Source organism: Lampetra planeri, chromosome 4 (genome assembly GCF_965212315.1).
Source record: "Lampetra planeri chromosome 4, kcLamPlan1.2.h2, whole genome shotgun sequence".
Lineage (NCBI taxonomy): Eukaryota > Metazoa > Chordata > Hyperoartia > Petromyzontiformes > Petromyzontidae > Lampetra > Lampetra planeri.
The window spans coordinates 3,148,453-3,167,078 of NC_136110.1; the positions used below are offsets into that span (position 1 = coordinate 3,148,453).

An 18,626-nucleotide genomic window follows, 5' to 3' on the forward strand; every position below is an offset into this window, starting at 1 on the left:
CCAGCTTTTTCCAGAGGGCGAGAGATATTTTTGCTGGCTCATACGTCTTTCAGATGTATGTGTATGTGCTCTTTTAAAGGATATTTTAATGAGAGTTATTCAGTGAATAGTGCAAGCATTGCAGGAAATAAATTAAACAGCAGGAAAATAGTCATTGCTAGACCAAACGAAAACTCTCGGCATGCTGATACAATTTCTTTCGGGCGCCATATTCTTAGTGCATTGCAAGAGGTTTTCATTAGAACTCCCAAACAAGAAAACTGTTATCGTGTATGACTTCAAAGTCAGTGACCTCAATCTAATTCATTACCTTTCCTGTAACCAGGTGAGAGCTCATTGTGCGTTTATTTATTTTTCAATCATTTATAGGTTATTTAAAATGTCAGGAATCTTGAGAAATGCCACTTACACTGCCCAACATTTGCAAATAAATATGGAATTAATTTTGTATTTTTTCCCATACTGACATAGGAAGTGTGCTGTCGGCACCAGGTAGACAATCGGAACTCTCGCAGAGCCGTGCATCACCCCAACGTGCCAGACATTGGCCCACAAAAGTAGATATTGGATGATTGTTTTTACTTGTTGATGTGGATAAAACACATTCAGCTGTAAGCTGTTTTACAAGATACATCAGAAAGTACTTGTGAGATGCCTTCAGATGACCTTTGCCAAATTGACCAATTGTCCATTTGTTAGAAGAGTTTGAGTTTGTTAGATTTTTTTGTTTACATGGGTTATGGTGCCATTTAGCCAGTTGCCCGGTTATTTTGCACGAGAGGTCCGTGGGGCAGCGTGAACACAAGCAAGCAACAACAAGCAAAAGACAAAACCATCAATATTGCGGAGAAGACCACTGAAGAACACCACTTCGTACCCATTACGACCATTGGATTACTCAACCAAGAAGTGAAGAATCATTCATTGTCGATGCACGCTGCATTTTGGGCTGTGAGCCGCACGTTGGAACATCTGTTCACGTTGGATTCCTGAACACACGAGTGCGAAGAAGCAGGGTCTGGGTGAAAAACGGCATCGCTGGTTTCAGTAGTCGTTATCCTACAAAAGAGCGACATTCACCACATCTCCCGTGAACTTCCTGGCAAGAGCCCAAGGTATCGGCATAGGTTGTGCAACTGTAACGCCATCTTTTACAATATTCCACGCGATCTGTTATGTTTCATTTTTCTGCAGCGAGTGTCAATGATGATTAGTTTCTGGGCCAGTTGCTAGCACCAGGTTTTAATGCATCCACGACGTATGTAACACCTCTGTGTTTTTACTCGAACAAAGGTGCCTTGTAAAGGTTGCTTAAAGTATTTTTCTGGAGAATCAAAAAAAAGAATCGACTGTCCAAACCATTTTTCATGTGGCTTGATCGTTCCAGCAAATGCTGGTCGTGCATGATGAAGTTCGTGCTCTGAAAAGTAAGTTCCTTTTGGTCACGCTGTTATTAAAATTTTCAACAAATATACAGATATTTTTTAATAATACTAAGATGAATGCGTAATTGAAAAAAAAGTTCAATTCATCGTATTATTTTAGGTGCAGGCTTTTCACACAGTTTTTGAAGGCTACAGTACTTTCATAATAATTCAGAAAAACTATGCTTGCCGCAGTAGTTATTAACGCTATCCCGAAAAGAAGTACAATTTCTTTCAGAAGTTTTCTTTTTTAAGATTCCAATGTATTATCTGCGAACAGTAATTCATTCCCAGGGGAGGCCTCTTACTTAAAAGCGGGCTGAGAAAAAAAAGCGCCAGACTACGCGGTGCACAAGGGTCGTGCTGGGTTGAGCCTCCTCGCAGAGAGAGAGAAGCGCTTAAAACCGTGCCGATTCTTTATTTTTTTTTCCTATGTAACGAAATCGCACCTTTCCCTGCACCCGCCTGGCTCCGGGCTTGACCCCGCTGTTTGCTTAACAGGCTGCACACTTGGTCTGCATTAAGGAAGGCCTTGGCCACGTTGACCTCGCACATGAAAGATGGCTTCACATCGACCGGGTGAATCTGGCAGCGCCAGCTCCCATTGTGCGAGCGCGCGCTGGCGTCACGGGTGGGGCCTGCCGGACGGAGCGACCCTCGGCAAACACCCTCACCGTGCGGTCCCACCTCACGGTCACGTTGTGGCGGTGGCGGTGACGCGACCCCGGCGCTATATGCATTGGTGGAGGACGATCGTTGCAGAGAGTCGCGGTCCGGGCCCGGCAGCTGCCCGTGGTTAATGATGCGTGTCTTATTAATCGTAAAATACTCACCGTCGAATTCACACTGGCTGTTAAAGAGCCTCGTGAAAAAGACTAGGCCGTGTTTGCCGGTGTCCAAATTGACAACATTTTATGGGCTACTCGCAAATTACTTGATTGGGAAAAATCCACTTCGCAAACATGGCCCCCTACTGGCAGACTAATGCCCATATGCAGGCCGGTTCCGTGTTTATGTTGTGCTGGACAAGGACATCTGCTAGCAGGGGGGTCTCCCTTGGCTAGACTGCCGCAGCGCTTCTCGAGATGTACTGCGTGGGAAGTGCGGTATAAATATGATGACAACGATGACAACGGACGATGGAGACGCCGTTTAACGTTACCAAAGCATGGCGACGCGTGACGCGTCGGGATATTGAATCAACCTTTCGCGTTCGCGGTTCACGCTCGTGGGGGGGGGGGGGTGCTGGCGTGGCTCCTGCTTGCAGCGAGCGCGCCGTTTGATGTTCACGGGAAACCGTGTGTGCCCTGCATCGGGTTCCTTCGGGGACGAAATTACAACTGACAAAAAAGTCCTCAGTGCCTCTGCGGGCCGAGCGAGGCTCGCGCCGGCCCCGACCCCCCCGCCGCGGCACGCGGACTGAGGCCCATTGACCGCGCGCGCACGCGGGGTAATGGCACCCTCGTGGAGCCAGCAGCGAGAAGAAGGGGGCCCATTGAAAACACGGGCGGGCGGCGGCGGGCCGCCAACCAGACCGCAGTGGCGGCGTCCGCAGGGCGCGCAGAGGGGGGGATAGGGGTTGGGGCGCGGGAGGGGCGGTGGACGACACTAGCGCCAGCGCGGCTGCCCTCGGACTGGGTCCGTTTTTCACGTGAGTTCGCGCGTACCGTTTTAAACCATCACGCGAACTCCGGTCATCCTCTCACAGCCAGGGGCTTTTGGCTCGCCATCCAACAACGACGATAATCGCATCGTGCGCTTTCCAGGTGCGCTTCTGCAGGCCGTCCGCAACACTCTTCCCTCCGATGTGTGGAAGCCAGTGGAGCGATGCACTTTGAAATCTTTATTTAAAACAAATTTTCTTTCGAACTTGCCCTTTGTGTTTAGTTGTCCTTCCCCCAGCGCCTCCAATTAGCACGGTCAGCTATGTACGGCGCGAAAGAAGTTGAACGTGCGCACGACGTAGGTACGTGTGAACGAAGGCGCGTGCGCGTGCACGGGCGCGCGCCGCCACTGCCCGGCCGGCTGGCTGCGCGCCAGCGTTGTTGTGGCGATCGCACGGGGCCTCCTCACGTGCGTCAAGGCAATTTGGCCCGGAGAGCTGGCAGCCCCTGACTAGCTTATCTGTGCTCGAGCAGAGCGAGGCGTCATGCTGCTCCGCTCGAGCTGTAGCCGCTGTGGCTACGCGCGTACGCTCGGCAAATATTATTATTTATGTGACGCCGGCCGGTCGGCCTGCTCTGAATAGCGCAACGTGTGTGTGTGCGCGCGTGTGTGTGTGTATGTGTGTGGGTTTTTTCCTTCTTTTCCAGAATCTCATTACCTATTGCTTTACGAGAGCCAGTTAAAACAAGTCAAACAGAACCAATGTCAGCATTTAAAATGTAATTATTGCGAGGAGCCATTAGGCTGCAGACCGTTTAACAGAACGTTTTTGTGTATATACATGCGGCATTTGAGAATTACACAAACTAGCAAGGTAGTTTATCTTTAAATTGATGCCTGCAACAAATTGTTGACAGTGAATGATAGCCTTGAAACTTTGCATGGATCATCAACACTGCTTGTACGTACGTGTACTTGTCAAACGTTGACCTCTCCGCTCTGGGTCAATTAATGCACCTATGCCTACTTTTCAACATTGGCGGTCATAAATGTCGCGGGAAGTGAAAATGTTTCGGGTGCCGCCACTGGCACCGGAGGAAAAACAGACAGGGAATAAATCTGGGCTCTCATAGCAATTGATTAAAGACAATTTTGTATGGGGTGATGTGTGTGAATGCTTCACGGGAATACAATTTATGAGGCCCCGTCCACCCATATGCCAAGTCCCCAGATGAATGTCCAAACAGTGCCAGTTCCCTCAAACCGGTCTTTGATTTTCCTGGCCCCGGCGTTTTTTGCGTGGGCTACTGTGAGCCGGCCGCTGACAGACCACCAAAATGGTGTCTGGCTCGTGGGGTTTGTTTGAATTGTGACGTCTCTATTTGCTTGACCTCACCTTATCCCCCAGTTCAATTCAGACGGGCTCTCCGCAGCACACCCGCGTTTCCCCCTTTTTCCATCGACGCGCCCTGAAAGCCGAGCGTAGCCCCGAGTGAATGCCGTCCGGCGGTATCGGCGTTTGCACAAGGCAGGGCAACGTTGAATGTTGCAGATATCCCATGCCAGGCGGCCGTATCGGAAAAACACATCAAAAGTGCTCGGCTTTCATTTTACAAGATTGTTCGTGAGAGAGACTGAGCGAGTGGGAGAGAGCGAAGTGAGGGGTGGTGGGGGGGGGGAAGAGAGGGTCCGTCACATTAAGCTAATCTTACGTGCCGCTTCAGCTCTGCTCTAACGCAAACAGGATGTGAGAGGAAAAGATGAAAGTTTAGGGCAACGGGACGGATTCAAAGGCCTGAGTGTTGCGTGGACGGGCAGATGGAAAGGTGCCTTAAAAGCACCGCACGAGGGACAGTGCTTCCACGAACCGCGTCCGATGGATGCGTCACGCGGCGCGGACAGCTTTTCTCATGTATAAACCCGGGCTTCACTGGCACGCATTCATCCCCGTGATTCATCAGAGTACACCGCGGTGATCATTGGCATCGCCGTACCTTGAAGGATGTCTTTCAGTGGCTGTTAAGCCGACTGCCATCGTCACGTCGCGTATTTCAGAGATGATTATTTTTCCGCGTGAGTATTTGGCTCGTCGGTGCCGTAAGTTAATTGTTCACATCAGTTGTATTTCTTTAAAACCAGATGAGACCTGAGACCTGAATAACTGAACATTTATTAACGGACTGCTACATTTATCAGAGCACTGTACCAAGAATCCAACAACTTGTATTCCATTCCCAGTTACGTATAACATCAGTGGTGAGTGATACCTGAACCGGTCATGGGTTTCCACTTCAACCTTTGCTAAGCAGCGTGGTGCGGTGTGGTCAAACAACTCAGAATGACCTACATGCCATCGAGAGGCTTTCATCCAGGAGTGGTTTGACAAACAACTGTAGAGTTATTAAGTTGATGCATTTGTGTATTTTGCATGCGGTCATTGTTCTCAAGTGTAGGATTTAGGCACAGATACGGCCACTGAACGGGCCTACTCTTTACCAATGACGTTACAGAATCTCGAATGTCCCCAACCAGGTAGTGGATTAAAGACATCCGACCGTGACCTCGAAGACAAGTGAATCCACGTGTGCTCCTGTGTCGTTTTCGTACAGTCATTTTTATAAACACTAGAATTCTCGTTGACGATGGTGATGACGCTTGCACACCCGCTTGTGGACCCCGTGGCCACGCTTGTCCCACGCGCGTTGTGCGTGTAAGCGGGCGCTTGTGTGTGCACCCGGGCGTGTCAGTGGTCTGGCGTCAAATCCGCGCGGTTACATAAAATGTGATTTGGCTGCCGCCTTTCAGATTTTTAATGTTCAATAATATGACCGCGTGTTTGATTCCCTGAAGTAACCTTCCAGTGGTTGTGGCCAGCCTATGACAACTATAAGCCGCTAGTTTTGAGCCCATTCAAGGATAACAGCTTTTTCACAAGTGCGACAGGATTCGTGGGCAATTGGGATTGGCCCGTGTGGCCGCCTGACTCCTGGCGATTGGTCACCTCGAGTGATATTCTGCTTGTAGCAGCGGTGGCACAGAACAGTGTCTCCCGGTCACAAAGTCGTATTCATTAATTTCAGCAATACGAATGTATTCCGTTGTGTGCGGTAGAAATGTATTTCTGTTCCCTTGTGGGGTATTGAGCTACACTGCGGAGAGCGAGCACGCCCTGAATGAAGCAAACCTGAGTTTGATTCCCAGCCACGATTAACATCAGTGGCAAGCGATATCGGAAACTGATCCTGGATTCTCCATTCACCAGCGTGCACTGACAAGCGTGGCGAAGTTTTTATGCAAGCACAACCCCCGTGACCAATATCGTATTGGGAAGCCTTCATCCAGCAGTGGACCGACAAAAGTTACGTGCATAGTCACAGTTTAGGGATGAAGTGTAGAACATCCCTTCCAAGTATTGAATTTCACAGAGGGCTGTAAATTATTATGCATTATTCTTTTATTGCCCAGCACTGCGTACCATCAAGTTAATGGCTCTAGGCTTCGGGTGCGAGGTTTCTGTGAGCCGGGAGCGAGTGGAAGGGTGGGTTCTTCGTGCAAGCCCGATGTTATTCTTATTCTCTCTCCGGCGAGCGACCAGACACAGCCATTGCAGGATGGTGAACTTCAAACAACGCTGTCAATCCTTTATTTTTTATTAATTTGAAGTTTGTGTTGTTTGAAGACGACCATCCGGCCTTTTGTCTCGTCGCCGCAGTGCCTTGCCCCTGTTTCCGATGGAGCTGCCCTCACTTTGTCAGGGCACGCTAAGCACTTGGTGTGGGTGACGGTTTCCTGCTCCCAGACTAAACGTCGAGACAGAATTACAACCAATGTCGCTCTCCAAAAAGTTTTTTTTTGCAACAGAAACAGGGAATTAACTCGTGTTGTGCAAAGGAGTACTGTATCGGATATCTCCAATTAACTTGTGTAAATGCCCTTGCATACCTATTTGTTTACAAGTGTATATGCTAAATACATTTTATGATTGGCTCGCTCCAGAGCTCCTTCTACTGGTGGTCTTTCCCCCCGGCAGTGATGTGAGCACACAATTGTAGGGATGCACCTTGAACTGTTTATACACGTACAGCTCTTTTGTCAATCCAACAACCTCCCTGTGCCACGCTATTCGTGGGGGTTATTTAGCCCACACTTGACATTGGAGCATAGAAGTAGCATAGAACAATTGATTAATATGCACTTGTCATCATTGAAGTGCAACTTGTGCTTGCATATTTAGACTGGCTCTCAGTTTTGTATCTTACACTCATTACAGTATTCATTGCATTGTGTGATGACGATGATGATGATGAAATAAATTGATTCAACTATGAACATAGATTGTTACACACAACGAACAAGTGTGTAATAATAAATATTTCGTTTGTATTTACTTATTCTTGTATGTGACGTGGGATAGGTTCACGTGGCCCTTGCAGTCACTGTTAGTGGCCACTACAACAACCACAATGGCAAACAAAAAATCCGCTATTTGAATTGAATCGCCTTCCTGAATCAGGGGGGTTATAATCATTACACTTCTTGCATTGTGTATACGTGTTCACGTGACACAAATATGCAGAGCGCATTTGCAGAATATAAACACAACATTGAAATAAGTACTGATGTTTCCAACGGTATTCGTGATAGCGTTAATGACAAACATTTATGCCATTATACTTTAAAGCAAACACGATTTAATTGTATGGCCCTGTGTATTCACATGGCCGAATTTTGTTGTTGTTCAAGTGCTTGTTTGTCCAGTTTAAATATTTAAGCTTTTTTATGGAACATTTAAAGCCAATTTCTGGGAACTGGTGATCTTTTTCAAAAGTAGCAATTTTCTTTGGAGTCAGGGTGTTATTTTTGGATCTCTGATGCACTTGTGTACCCGAGAATTATTACAGGGCTTTTTGAGAGTATTACATTGATGAACTTTTAACCATCTCTCATAGATGCTTACAAAGTATTCGTAAATCAATAGTATTATTTCCAGCAGATTTAAACTTAATTCAAATCCCCCCCCGCCCCTCCCCCAATTAAACCAAAACATCATTGGCATTTAAACAATTGAACGTCTCTTTAAAGCATTGGTTTTTAATGCTTTCTAAAGTGAAGTTGAAAGCGTTTGTGCATTCGCTGGTTCCTTCCATCCGTCTGTCCTTGCTACTGTCTGCAACTGGGAGGCACGATAAACCCGTAAAAGACGATCCCACAGGAATGAGACTTCAGTGTAAAGTTGTGCTGCTGTCGGAGGCGAACGCTGTAGAAAAACTGGCCACGTTGGTCAAAGGGTCGCCCAAAACCAGGAGACCTAAAGCTGTGCGAAAAAGGACCCCACCTCAGTGTCTTGGCTGAAGCGTGCGTTCTCTCTCTGGGCAGAACTGCTATCCCAGCACTGCTGTCTGATTGCGACCTACGGACGTACTGCTTCCTGTGCTCCCTGGCTCGAGCCCTTCCTACGATTGGTTATTCGCAACTGTCTTAATTGGCAAATAGAAGTTATTTATTGACACCTGCTCATGTGCAGTCGCAGCAGCGTGGACCTTTTTCTCAATCCGCTGCTGGATGAAGTGCCTCCCCCCACGGCATGTGGGTCATCGAGGTTGTTTTCACTGTACTTCACCACTGTTCGGTGCCAGCGTGTGAATATGGGGACAGAGAAGCATGGTACGGCAATGTGTTTTGCCTCGCTGCCCTACGCTGACCTCTGCTACACTCCCAGTGTAGCCCCACAGCAGCCTATGCATGGTGGTCACCCATCTACGCACTATCTCGGCTAGATCCTGCTTAACTTCTGAGTTCTGAAGAGATCGGGCACAGTCTGGGTGATTTGGTCATCGTACCCCTTATGTATACATTACGCACCTTCGAATGCCTTTGTATTTTTCCAGCTTATTAAAGCCTTGATTTTAAGCAAAAGCACCCAGATTAAGTAAAAGTCGTTCATACAGAGGGCTCATTCAAGGCCAAAAGCAAAGGAAACGTTTCCACACTTGTGGCATAGGTTATCAAAATATTTATCCCACACTGAGAAACTGTTTCTAATATTTTCCAGGTTCCTGCATGGTTTTTTAAAAGTATTAAACAGGTTATAAAGTGTAAATAACACTGATCGCCACATGTGCTGCGCTATTTAAAATCCGGATAAGTTGCCGGAGTTGGGAATTAAACTCGGCATTAAGTGAATTAAATTTTGTGCAAAAACAATACACATCACAGCACAAGATATACCTTTCTCCGTGAAAGCCGGCAAAAAATTATACGCAGAAATAAAAATATTCTCGAATTTAAGCAAAAAGCTAACTGTAGGCGTAATTCAAACAAGCACTTCAAAACGGCCATTGTTGTTCTTGGTGGTGGAGGAACGGGCTGCTCCAATGCCACGCTCCCCCTTATACTTTTATTACTGGTAACGATCCTTTAAATCACTTGCACATGTGCGAGTCAATTACTGCCAGCAATCAACATACCAAAACACATCAGCGTGGCATAATGCGCAATTGTGTCAGCTTTTACAATTTGCCATCAATTTGTTTCCAGATTGCCCCCTTAAAGATGAAAATGAATTCGCGCTCGCGGACGTTTCCCCGCCGTGAAAATGCGGCCCTGAAATCGGCTTTTGGCTAGCCGTCCAGCAAAGACGGTCACCGCATCGCGCGCTTTCAGATGAGCTCCTGCGGCCGTCTGGAACGCTCTTTTAAATCATCATCTAGATTGAAAACTCATCTCTTTATAACTGCTTTTTTGCATTTAGTTTGTTGTTCTTCCCCCGGACCTCCGATTAGCACGGTTGGCAACGTACGGTGTGAAAGAAGTTCAACGTACATGTACGTACAAGCGGCGGTGGTGGAGGAGGCTCCCGCTTGCCAGCCGGGGATGGCACCTTTTCAAATGCGCGGCGCGGTTTATGAGATGCGCCGCGGTGGTTAACTACCTCGCCTGGTATGCAGGAGGTCGTTGGTTCGATCCCAATCCTTCCACTTGTTGTATGTTTGGAGTTTGCATGTTCTCCTCGTGGTCGCGTTGATTTCTCTCCAGTTGCTGCTATCCGGCTGCTATAAATTTACACACGATGATCAGCCACCTCGTTGAGCGTTCATTTGCAGCCAGGCCGCTTCTGAAGAAGAGCTGTATAGCTCAGTGGGCCTTGCCTGGTAAAATAAAAAGTTTACTTTTAGTTTCTAATTTGAGAGATAAACGGCTGGTAATGATTTTTCAGGAGCCGCGTCTTCTTTGATCGGCGGAGGCTCATTGATAGTTGACAATGGCTTGTTTGTTATGAATAAGCTTCAAGCGCTTTTACGTTTTTTGTTACTTGTGGCATTTCGTTCTCTAAAAAAAACTACTTTCCGTAGAGCTTACATAATTGCGTTTTTATGTGTGTGCTTAATGGACGCATAATGTGTTGTTTGGCCTTTTCAATGAGACGTTTTCCATTCCTCGTTGCGCTAATCGTGACTCCTGCTGTTGAAATTTAGTGGGAAAAAAGCTGGAAATGTTTCTTGTTTGCTGCATCCAGTCAAACTATGGCTTTATTGAAACTGCAATTGAAGGTGGAAACAAACACACGCACACACACGCGTATTTTCGTTTTGAGTCTTCATGCACCATTTAGATTTCTCAACGGGAGAGGTGCATTCCATGAAATACATGCATGGCCAGCATATACATATAAATATACACTGCGAGCTGCATTCACATGTTTACTTTTCGTAACATTTCATAAACCCGTGCCAAGAAGCACAGCCTACCCCCCCCCCACTTCTGGTTACCATGGGTACCGTACAGATGGTTAATTGATCCGCCGTAGGGGTTCCGTGTAGGGTAATGTGCCCTAAGTAGAGAGTTGCTGTAGTTTTTACGCTTTTGTGAGGGGTGGAGCAGTGGCACGGTGGGTAGTGCAGTGCACTATGAGCCTGCTGTCCTGAATTCAATTGCCTGTCACGTCTAACAATCAGCGGGGTGTCAAATCTCCACTGGTCCTGGGCCTTCCCCTCCACCAGCTTGGAGAAGTGTGGTCAAATAACCCCCGTTACCGGCAATGGCGTGGGGAGTTTTACATCATAGTGAATCGACAAATTGTTGTGAATATACATTATTTTGGGTCGTGTATACGGTCATATTCAGCCATGATCTGTCCACTGCTTGATGAAGGCCTCCAAAAGCAGGCGGTGTCCCTCAGGGTTACGCTGTGAAGCAGCATTCCACCTCTCAGTGAATTGGGAAAAGGCTGTAAATTAAAAGCCCTCATCAGTTGACTCATCTAGATACAAACTGTTTCTTCCTGTATCTAGGGACCAGTTAAATATTTCGCCAAGACCTCTGCGCTCACTCTCTCTCTCTCCGAGACACATTGCAGTCGCATAAGCGCATATTGAGAGATTTATTTTGGGGCATGTAAAAAAATGCAAGTGCTCGGTGACTTGAAGCCAGAGATGGTAGAACACCGCATTGTTCCACGCTGACTCTGCTAGCGTGCCCTGTTTGAGTTGGCTGAGTGTCTCGCCTTCCTTAACAAAACTTCCCTTCCATATGAATCGGGGAAGTCACATCTGGAGGGGTCGAGTTTCAGTGCTCGGTAGCCGAGAAAGCCACACAAGCCATGAAATTGTATTAGGCTGTTGCTTGCTTGCCACCTGTCATTAGGTCTGCTGTGAGATAAGTTGTGCTCGAGTGACCTCACTCGTAAGTAGTGAAATGTTTTGAACAAAAGTGGATTGTTCACGCTTTTCGACCAAGGTTGACAGCGTTGATGCATTAGTTCTGTTCGTTCTGTCCGTCTGTCCTTCTGCCTGTGTCTCTGTCATGGGGTTGCTGGGGTGTGACGAGGTGGTGGGGTGATTATAACCTACCAATGTTGGTACTATTTGAGTCAAATAAATTTAATGCCAACTTACGTGGTATACATTAACTGGAGCCTTACATTTGAACTTAAATCATACTTTGAACTACCGTACAAATATTTGCTCTTACAAACCCTGAAAACTTTTCTGAGTAAGAATATTTCAAGAAACAGTTTAAGTCTTTCAGAACTTAATAAAAATAAAAATTATATCACAAAGCATATTTCCTAGTGTTCAGCGGTACACATTTCAAAACACAACCCCTAATGGGCCCCAAAGATCACGTGACAACTCCTTCACCGTGCTTGCGAACTCTAGCCATTCGACAATATTTGCCACGTATTGCCGTGCATTCATTTGAAACGTCTTGCGCAAATCACATTTTTAATGCGCAACAAACGGCCCCATCACTGTGATTATCTGGAGCGCTGTGGCCCTCCTGTTTACAAAATGCTCACTTGACCGGTCTTGCTCGATGGGGTGCAAGACAAAATAAAACAGACCCCTCTGTGAGCTCCTAACAGCAAACCTGGCTGACATTTAAAAAAGTGGGAAAGCGTACAGTTAATAAAGTCACGTTGCAAGTCGAGAATTCTGAGTTGATGGTAGCAGGTAAATATTTATGCCCAAGATGTTGGGAAAGCTGTCCCATTTTTGCAACGGTCGTCACTTTAAGGACGCGTGGCAGCTCTGGCTAATCGTGAGGTAGCGCCGCTCACGTACGGTTGTTTGTGGCGCCGTCCTCACCGCCCGTCCTTCACCTTGTGAGAGGCTCCTGCATCTTTTGTTTTGTTTAGCGCATGAAAACAAACTATTAAGTTACACCAATTAATTATACGAGTGTATTTTTTGCCAGGTTACAGATTGCCTACATGTGTTCCGTTTTTTTCCAAATACATATACACTTTAGTTCTATGTACTCAAGTGTTTTGCCCGGGTTTCTGATGACGCTTAATGGGTCTGACTTGGCCGGGAACCTACACTAAACAGTAACACAATGCGAGCATTGTAATGCTTGCCGGCCTGTGGAACGCGGGACCGCGAGCAACGTAACGTGCAGCTTTGCTACGAACTCGCAGAACGATCATCCATCATTCGCCGGAAGGACCACCTTTTTCGCGAAGGGCGCGCATCGCACGTAACGATTGTGCTGAGGGGGGCCCCTGTAACCCCTGAACAGAGGGTCACTTGGGGTGAATGCTCATTTGTGGCTCGTACGGGGATTAAGGTCGTTAAAAATCCATGGGTGCGCCCCCCTGCTTGGAGTTGCATTGAAAGAGGAGCGTTGTGGATTATAGAAGATACGCAGGTAAAGTTGACCACTTTGAGTTTTAAGAATAGTAAGTGGGGTCGGGTAGGACACTTTGCTGGAAGGTGTGATGGATGGTGGGCGAAAATAACAACAGAATGCCAGCCAAAGGGTAGCATCCTCCCCCACCCCCCCCGCATTAGTATGTCCACCGCAGTGATGTAGCGATGAAATTAACTCGTGTGCAGGTCATAGGTGGATTGTTGCGCCGCATTGTGGAGAGCGGTAGTTGTGGCGGTTAGCGCGCTGCCCTGTAAACCTGGCGGCCCGAGTTCGATTGTCGCTCACGGCCACCGCCAGTGACGATTATCTGGACTGGTCCTAGGCCTCCCATAGGTTGACTCAGCCTCAAATGAGTACCTGGTGCGGTGTGTAGTAAACATCGCCACTGGAGAGACACAGGCGGTCGGGCATGGTGCTGGCCACCCACCCCCGGGGGTCTTAGTTACACCGCATGACCGTGAGAGATGATGACCACTCAAGGAGGCCTTCATCCCTCTTCACTTACCAGCGTGATTTGCGCACGCCAGTCACGGGGAATTTACGACCAAGCCGCTCGATTGTGACCAAGAGGCAAATGACCCAGAATGTTCCCGACCTCATCTCCAGATCTGAAGAGCTAAATAGGATTGAGATTTGCATGGGTGATGACCATTCAAAAATAGGTTGCTTATAGGGATGCGGGGCCATGTGGTAGGGAGGAGAGGGCAGTATATAATAAAATCCATTGTTGGTTTGTATTGTACTTCTCTGATGCATTAATTTGTGCTACCCGCCTTTACCATCGCGTCCCCTTTCCCCCCAGCTTTTGTTGTGATTCAGAGTCATGATTCGATTTATAAATAAATTTCGTTAGGGTCAGCAGGGGCACGTGATCTGATCATATACAACGTACACGGCATGTATTGCTGTATCGTGAGTGAGAAACTACACACGAATCGATGAACCGACCACACTGGGGCTCTGGAATAATGTGTATACCTCCGATATATATGTGCCTGTGTGCGTGTTTGCGTGCGCAGGACGAGTACGCGGCAGATGGCCCTGACGTGGGCTATGGCTCCTTCCACCAGCAGTACTGGGTGGACGGGCGTCTGATCGCCGTGGGTGTCTTGGACATTCTCCCGCGCTGCCTGTCCTCCGTGTACCTCTACTACGACCCCGACTTTGCCTTCCTCTCCATGGGCATCTACTCCGCGCTCAGGTGCGCTGGCGCGGCCCCCGCACCCCCGATGTTACACAGCCTCCTTTCTACCGCAGTGGTAGTCCCCTGTCTTCTGCTCACCCACCAAGCGAAAACAAATTTCTTTAGAACTGCTTGTTGTGTTTAGTTTGTTGTCCTTCACCCGCACCTGCGATTAGCACGGTTGGCTACGTACGGTGCGAAAGAAGTTCAGCACACATGCATATGTGGATGATCGGTTGTGTGTCCACTCAGCCTTTCGCAAATAGTCATATAAGTGCCTTCGGTATGGGTTGAGGAGCGGTGGCGCAGTGGTTTGCGTGCAGCGCTATGAATCTGGCGACCTGGCCACGGCTAACATCGGTGCGGATTGATATGTGAACTGATCCTGGGCCATCGCGCCTTCACCAAGCTGTATTGAAGAGTGTGGTGAAGTATGGTCGAGCAACCCATATGACCGAGACAAGGCATGGGGGGCCTTCATCCAGCAGTGGATTGACAAAGGGCCGCAAGTAAGTGTAAGCATAGGTCATACATTAACCCTACTACCACTTCACGTGGAGTATCAGAGTTTGTTGCGTCTTTGCGGTGCTTTATCACTCTAGTTTATCTGACTGCAATGCCTGCCAAGTGTTCACAATGATTGCGTCTTAATGGTGTAATGCACAATGCATTATTCATACACCTAAAGTGTATTCCGCTGTGGACTAGTATTGATCGCCTTGCCTATTTATTGCAACACTTTGTGAACATAGTCGGTGCTTGGATTCTAGCGATAAAATCCATTTGTTTGCACGGGTTTTTTTGTGCTCAAAGTATACTGTGCGGGCTCACAACAGAATTATCGTGAAATTGATGTGAACAGCAAAAAATGATGAAGTATCAAATTACGTTCGCATCTGATTTCAATAATGAGAAGTTGGAAGTTAATTGCGTGCGTTTACCCTGGAGACTGGTTCACCACAGTGTTTGGTAGCTCCCTACGCATGCATTGGAACATTTCGTCATTCCCTGATTGATCTATTTGCTTCAGATTTCCCCAGTGCAATCAACTAACGAGGCTTTTGCAGTGCATTAAAGGGGTTCCCTAATTTAACATTTCCTTTGCTTAAGATTCTCGATGTTTTTTAACGACTAAACTAAAAAAATCCACCCAAAGGGATGTCTTTATAATTCTGCTCTGAAAAACCCAACACTTATCAAACAGGTATTTTGGAGATCTGTAAGGCTGTGGCCACAACACTGCTGCATCTGTGACTTATATTGGGGTCCCTGTATGTCACCCCTGTAGGACTTTCTGAGTATTCACACACCATGATTGAAAGCTCTGCTGAGAGCAATTCATACAACTGAAACCGATACGGAATTTGCCATTATTTGCCAATGCTCCTGGAAAACATTGGTTCGGAAGGCGAATTATTCTACTCTCTTATAACCCACAGTGGAACGGTGGTGCAGCAATTAGCGTGTTGAACCATGAACTCACCGACCCAAGTTCACTTCCCGCTCACGGTTAACCTCAGTGGCAAGTCGTATATCTGAACCGGTCCTGGGGCTTCCCGCCCCACCCTTCACTATCCCAGCTGAGCAGTGTGATGAGGTGTAGTCAAACAATGCTGACGACTAGAAATGGCATGGGCAGGCTCTAATCCAGCAGTGGAATGACAAAAAGCTGCTCATTATAATCCACAGTCTACCACGATAGTATGTAATACTTGATTAAGTATTTGAATGCACGCACAAATACTTTTTAATTCCGCGTATTGCTTAACTTTGAACACTATCGCAAGGCTTTGAATAGCCACCCGTCTGTCCGTGTGTTGACGTCCTCAAAATCACGTAATCAAACGGAGCACATGCGGCGTGGACAACCTGGAATATTAAACCGAGCGGTGTCCGTATAGCAGTGTACCAGATGGCGCAGCCGCTTGTCTGCTCGTGCTGTGGAGTGGCCCAGCTGTGCCGCTCACTGCTTTTACATTAACCCTCAAGTGCCACCAACCGGCTAATGGAGACACTCGAGTTGTTTTAGTGTCCTTTTGTTTGGCCACATTCCAGAGCCGCTGTGCGGTGGCTTGATAGCAGGCGTGCCGCCCTGCCCATCGCACGCCCGCTCGCTCGCCCGCTTTGGCGCGTGCGGGAGATGCCCTTCCGAGCATAACACTGGTCAACAAAACAAAATTCTGGCCTGGACTTTTGCAGCTGTTTTAGACTAATTTCAGGGTGCTGATTCCAAATCTGATTTCAGATTTGCCCTATCACATCTCATTTTTATGCTATCGGCATACCACATTTTCATTGATTTTACCCGAAATTAACTCTGTCGCTTATGATTGCAAGTTGTTGCGAGTCAGTGACTTCTTTATTTATAAAATATGGTGCTGTATTTTTAGGATGCTGTGTTTATAATATCATTTTATGTAGATATCCACATTTATTTAATATTTTTATTCTGCAGTTTTTATTGAAAATGTAATATTTGATATGCCAGATTTGGAACCAGCACCCCAAAATTACCTTAAAACCGTTGGAATACCTTATGCCAAAAGAAGTGTGTTGACCAGTGTTATCGGAGGCCGTGGCACATGGCAACGCGCTCCCCAGAGCTTCGTTGAGAAGATGCCGTGGTCAATATAGGATTTAAATAATTAAGCATATGATTAGGTTATGGTGTCTCTAAATGGGAAAACAAATTAGTTCTGGAGGAAATGTGTGAAATGTTATTTTTCTGTCCCATCAGCCAGCTCGCTAACTGAAATTTACATGAAATATTAAAAATGTTTAACGGCTCTGGTTTATTAAATCTACTGTCATCTGTCCGGTACAATGTGTATATTCCCGGCAAGATGTTCTCTGGAAAAAGGCGTGTTTATGATTTAGCTATTCCCTGTTATAAGTAATCGTTATTTATCAACGTTAATAAAAAAAAATTCCCTGAGTACTGGGCATCTAACGATTTCCCTTCCACCTCCCCCCACACCAGCGTGCCGTGTAGCTCTCCGATGTGTATTCTACTTCTACCGCTTATCATTCAGCGTGATGTGCGGTCGTGTTCCCGGTGAGCGCGCTGTGTGACGAACCTGGCAACCTGCATTCGATTCCCGCTCAAGGCCAACAGAAGACGATTATCTGAACTGTTCCCGGGCCTCCCCTAGGTTAATATTTGTGTCCGTGGTTAAATCAGGAGCCTACGTGCTTATATTAGGTTTTAGAATCGCGTGAGTTATTTACTTGCTTGCCTTATAAGTGTAAATTATTCTTCAAATGAGTACTCATGTGTAAACCGTAACTAGGGAGACAAAGGCAGTCGTGCGTGCTGCTGGCCACCCACCCCCTCGTGTGCCGTGTCGCCCTTTATAGATACTCACTAGCAGCACTTGCCCCAAAAGTCTGTTAAGTCTATACGGCGGGGGGGGGGGGTGGGGGAAGCTTTGTCTTGTCTTTGTTCGACAAACTCCACTCGGTGTAACTCGAAAACTAACCGGAGCGCTGTAGCGCACAGCCAACCGACCGCGGAGACCTCTGCAGAGTTCGCTTGCTTCACCCAAACTTCTCTTGTTGTTGTCGGTCTTGTTTTGTTCGATGCAGAGAGGTGGCGTTCACACGGCAGCTGTACACGCAGGCGCCGGCACTCCGCTACTACTACATGGGCTTTTACATCCATTCCTGCCCCAAGATGAGATACAAGGTGAACTCAGCTCTTTGTCTGTTGTTGAATCCGCCAAATTATACAAGGGGCGCAAAATTGCAGAGGAGAGGCGGTAAGCGGCTCAAAAAAGCGTGCATATTATCCATCATTGACATCATCGTCATCACTATTCAGTTATTTAAATGTGCCTAGCTTTCAGATTACGTCTCGAGAACATGAACGTTAAATTTCGATTGAAAGCTTTCGTGACGGCAGGGATTCATATTGTTGGTTCTTTCGGTAAAGTCACGTAGAAGAGAAATAATAAAATAATAAAAATAAAACAAAAACATTCTCACGACATTTCGATTGCAACACAAGCAATCATCATCAGGTGTGAAAACCACAGCAAAAAAAATTCTTGCTTTGGTTTTCACACCTGATGATGATTAATTGTGTTGCAATCGAAACGTCGTGAGAATTGTATTGTTTTATTTGTATTATTTCCCTTCTACGTGACTTTACCGAAATCATCATCAGGTGTGAAAACCAGAGCAAAAACATTTTCTTGCTTTGGTTTTCACACCTGATGACGATTGCCTGTGTTGCAATCGAAACGTCGTGAGAATTGTATTGT

The 18,626-nt window shown here is 46.9% G+C and overlaps 1 protein-coding gene across 8 annotated transcripts in view; it reads left to right on the plus strand.

The window, feature by feature from the left end:
• ATE1 (arginyltransferase 1) overlaps nt 1–18,626 on the plus strand; it is a 103,345-nt gene that overhangs the window by 36,545 nt on the left and 48,174 nt on the right. For all 8 annotated transcript variants that reach the window (XM_078593043.1, XM_078593046.1, XM_078593042.1 and 5 more), the window contains 2 exons: nt 14,201–14,382; nt 17,950–18,049. In XM_078593043.1, the coding sequence (XP_078449169.1) occupies nt 14,201–14,382; nt 17,950–18,049 (282 nt within the window). The remainder of the gene's footprint in view (nt 1–14,200; nt 14,383–17,949; nt 18,050–18,626) is intronic.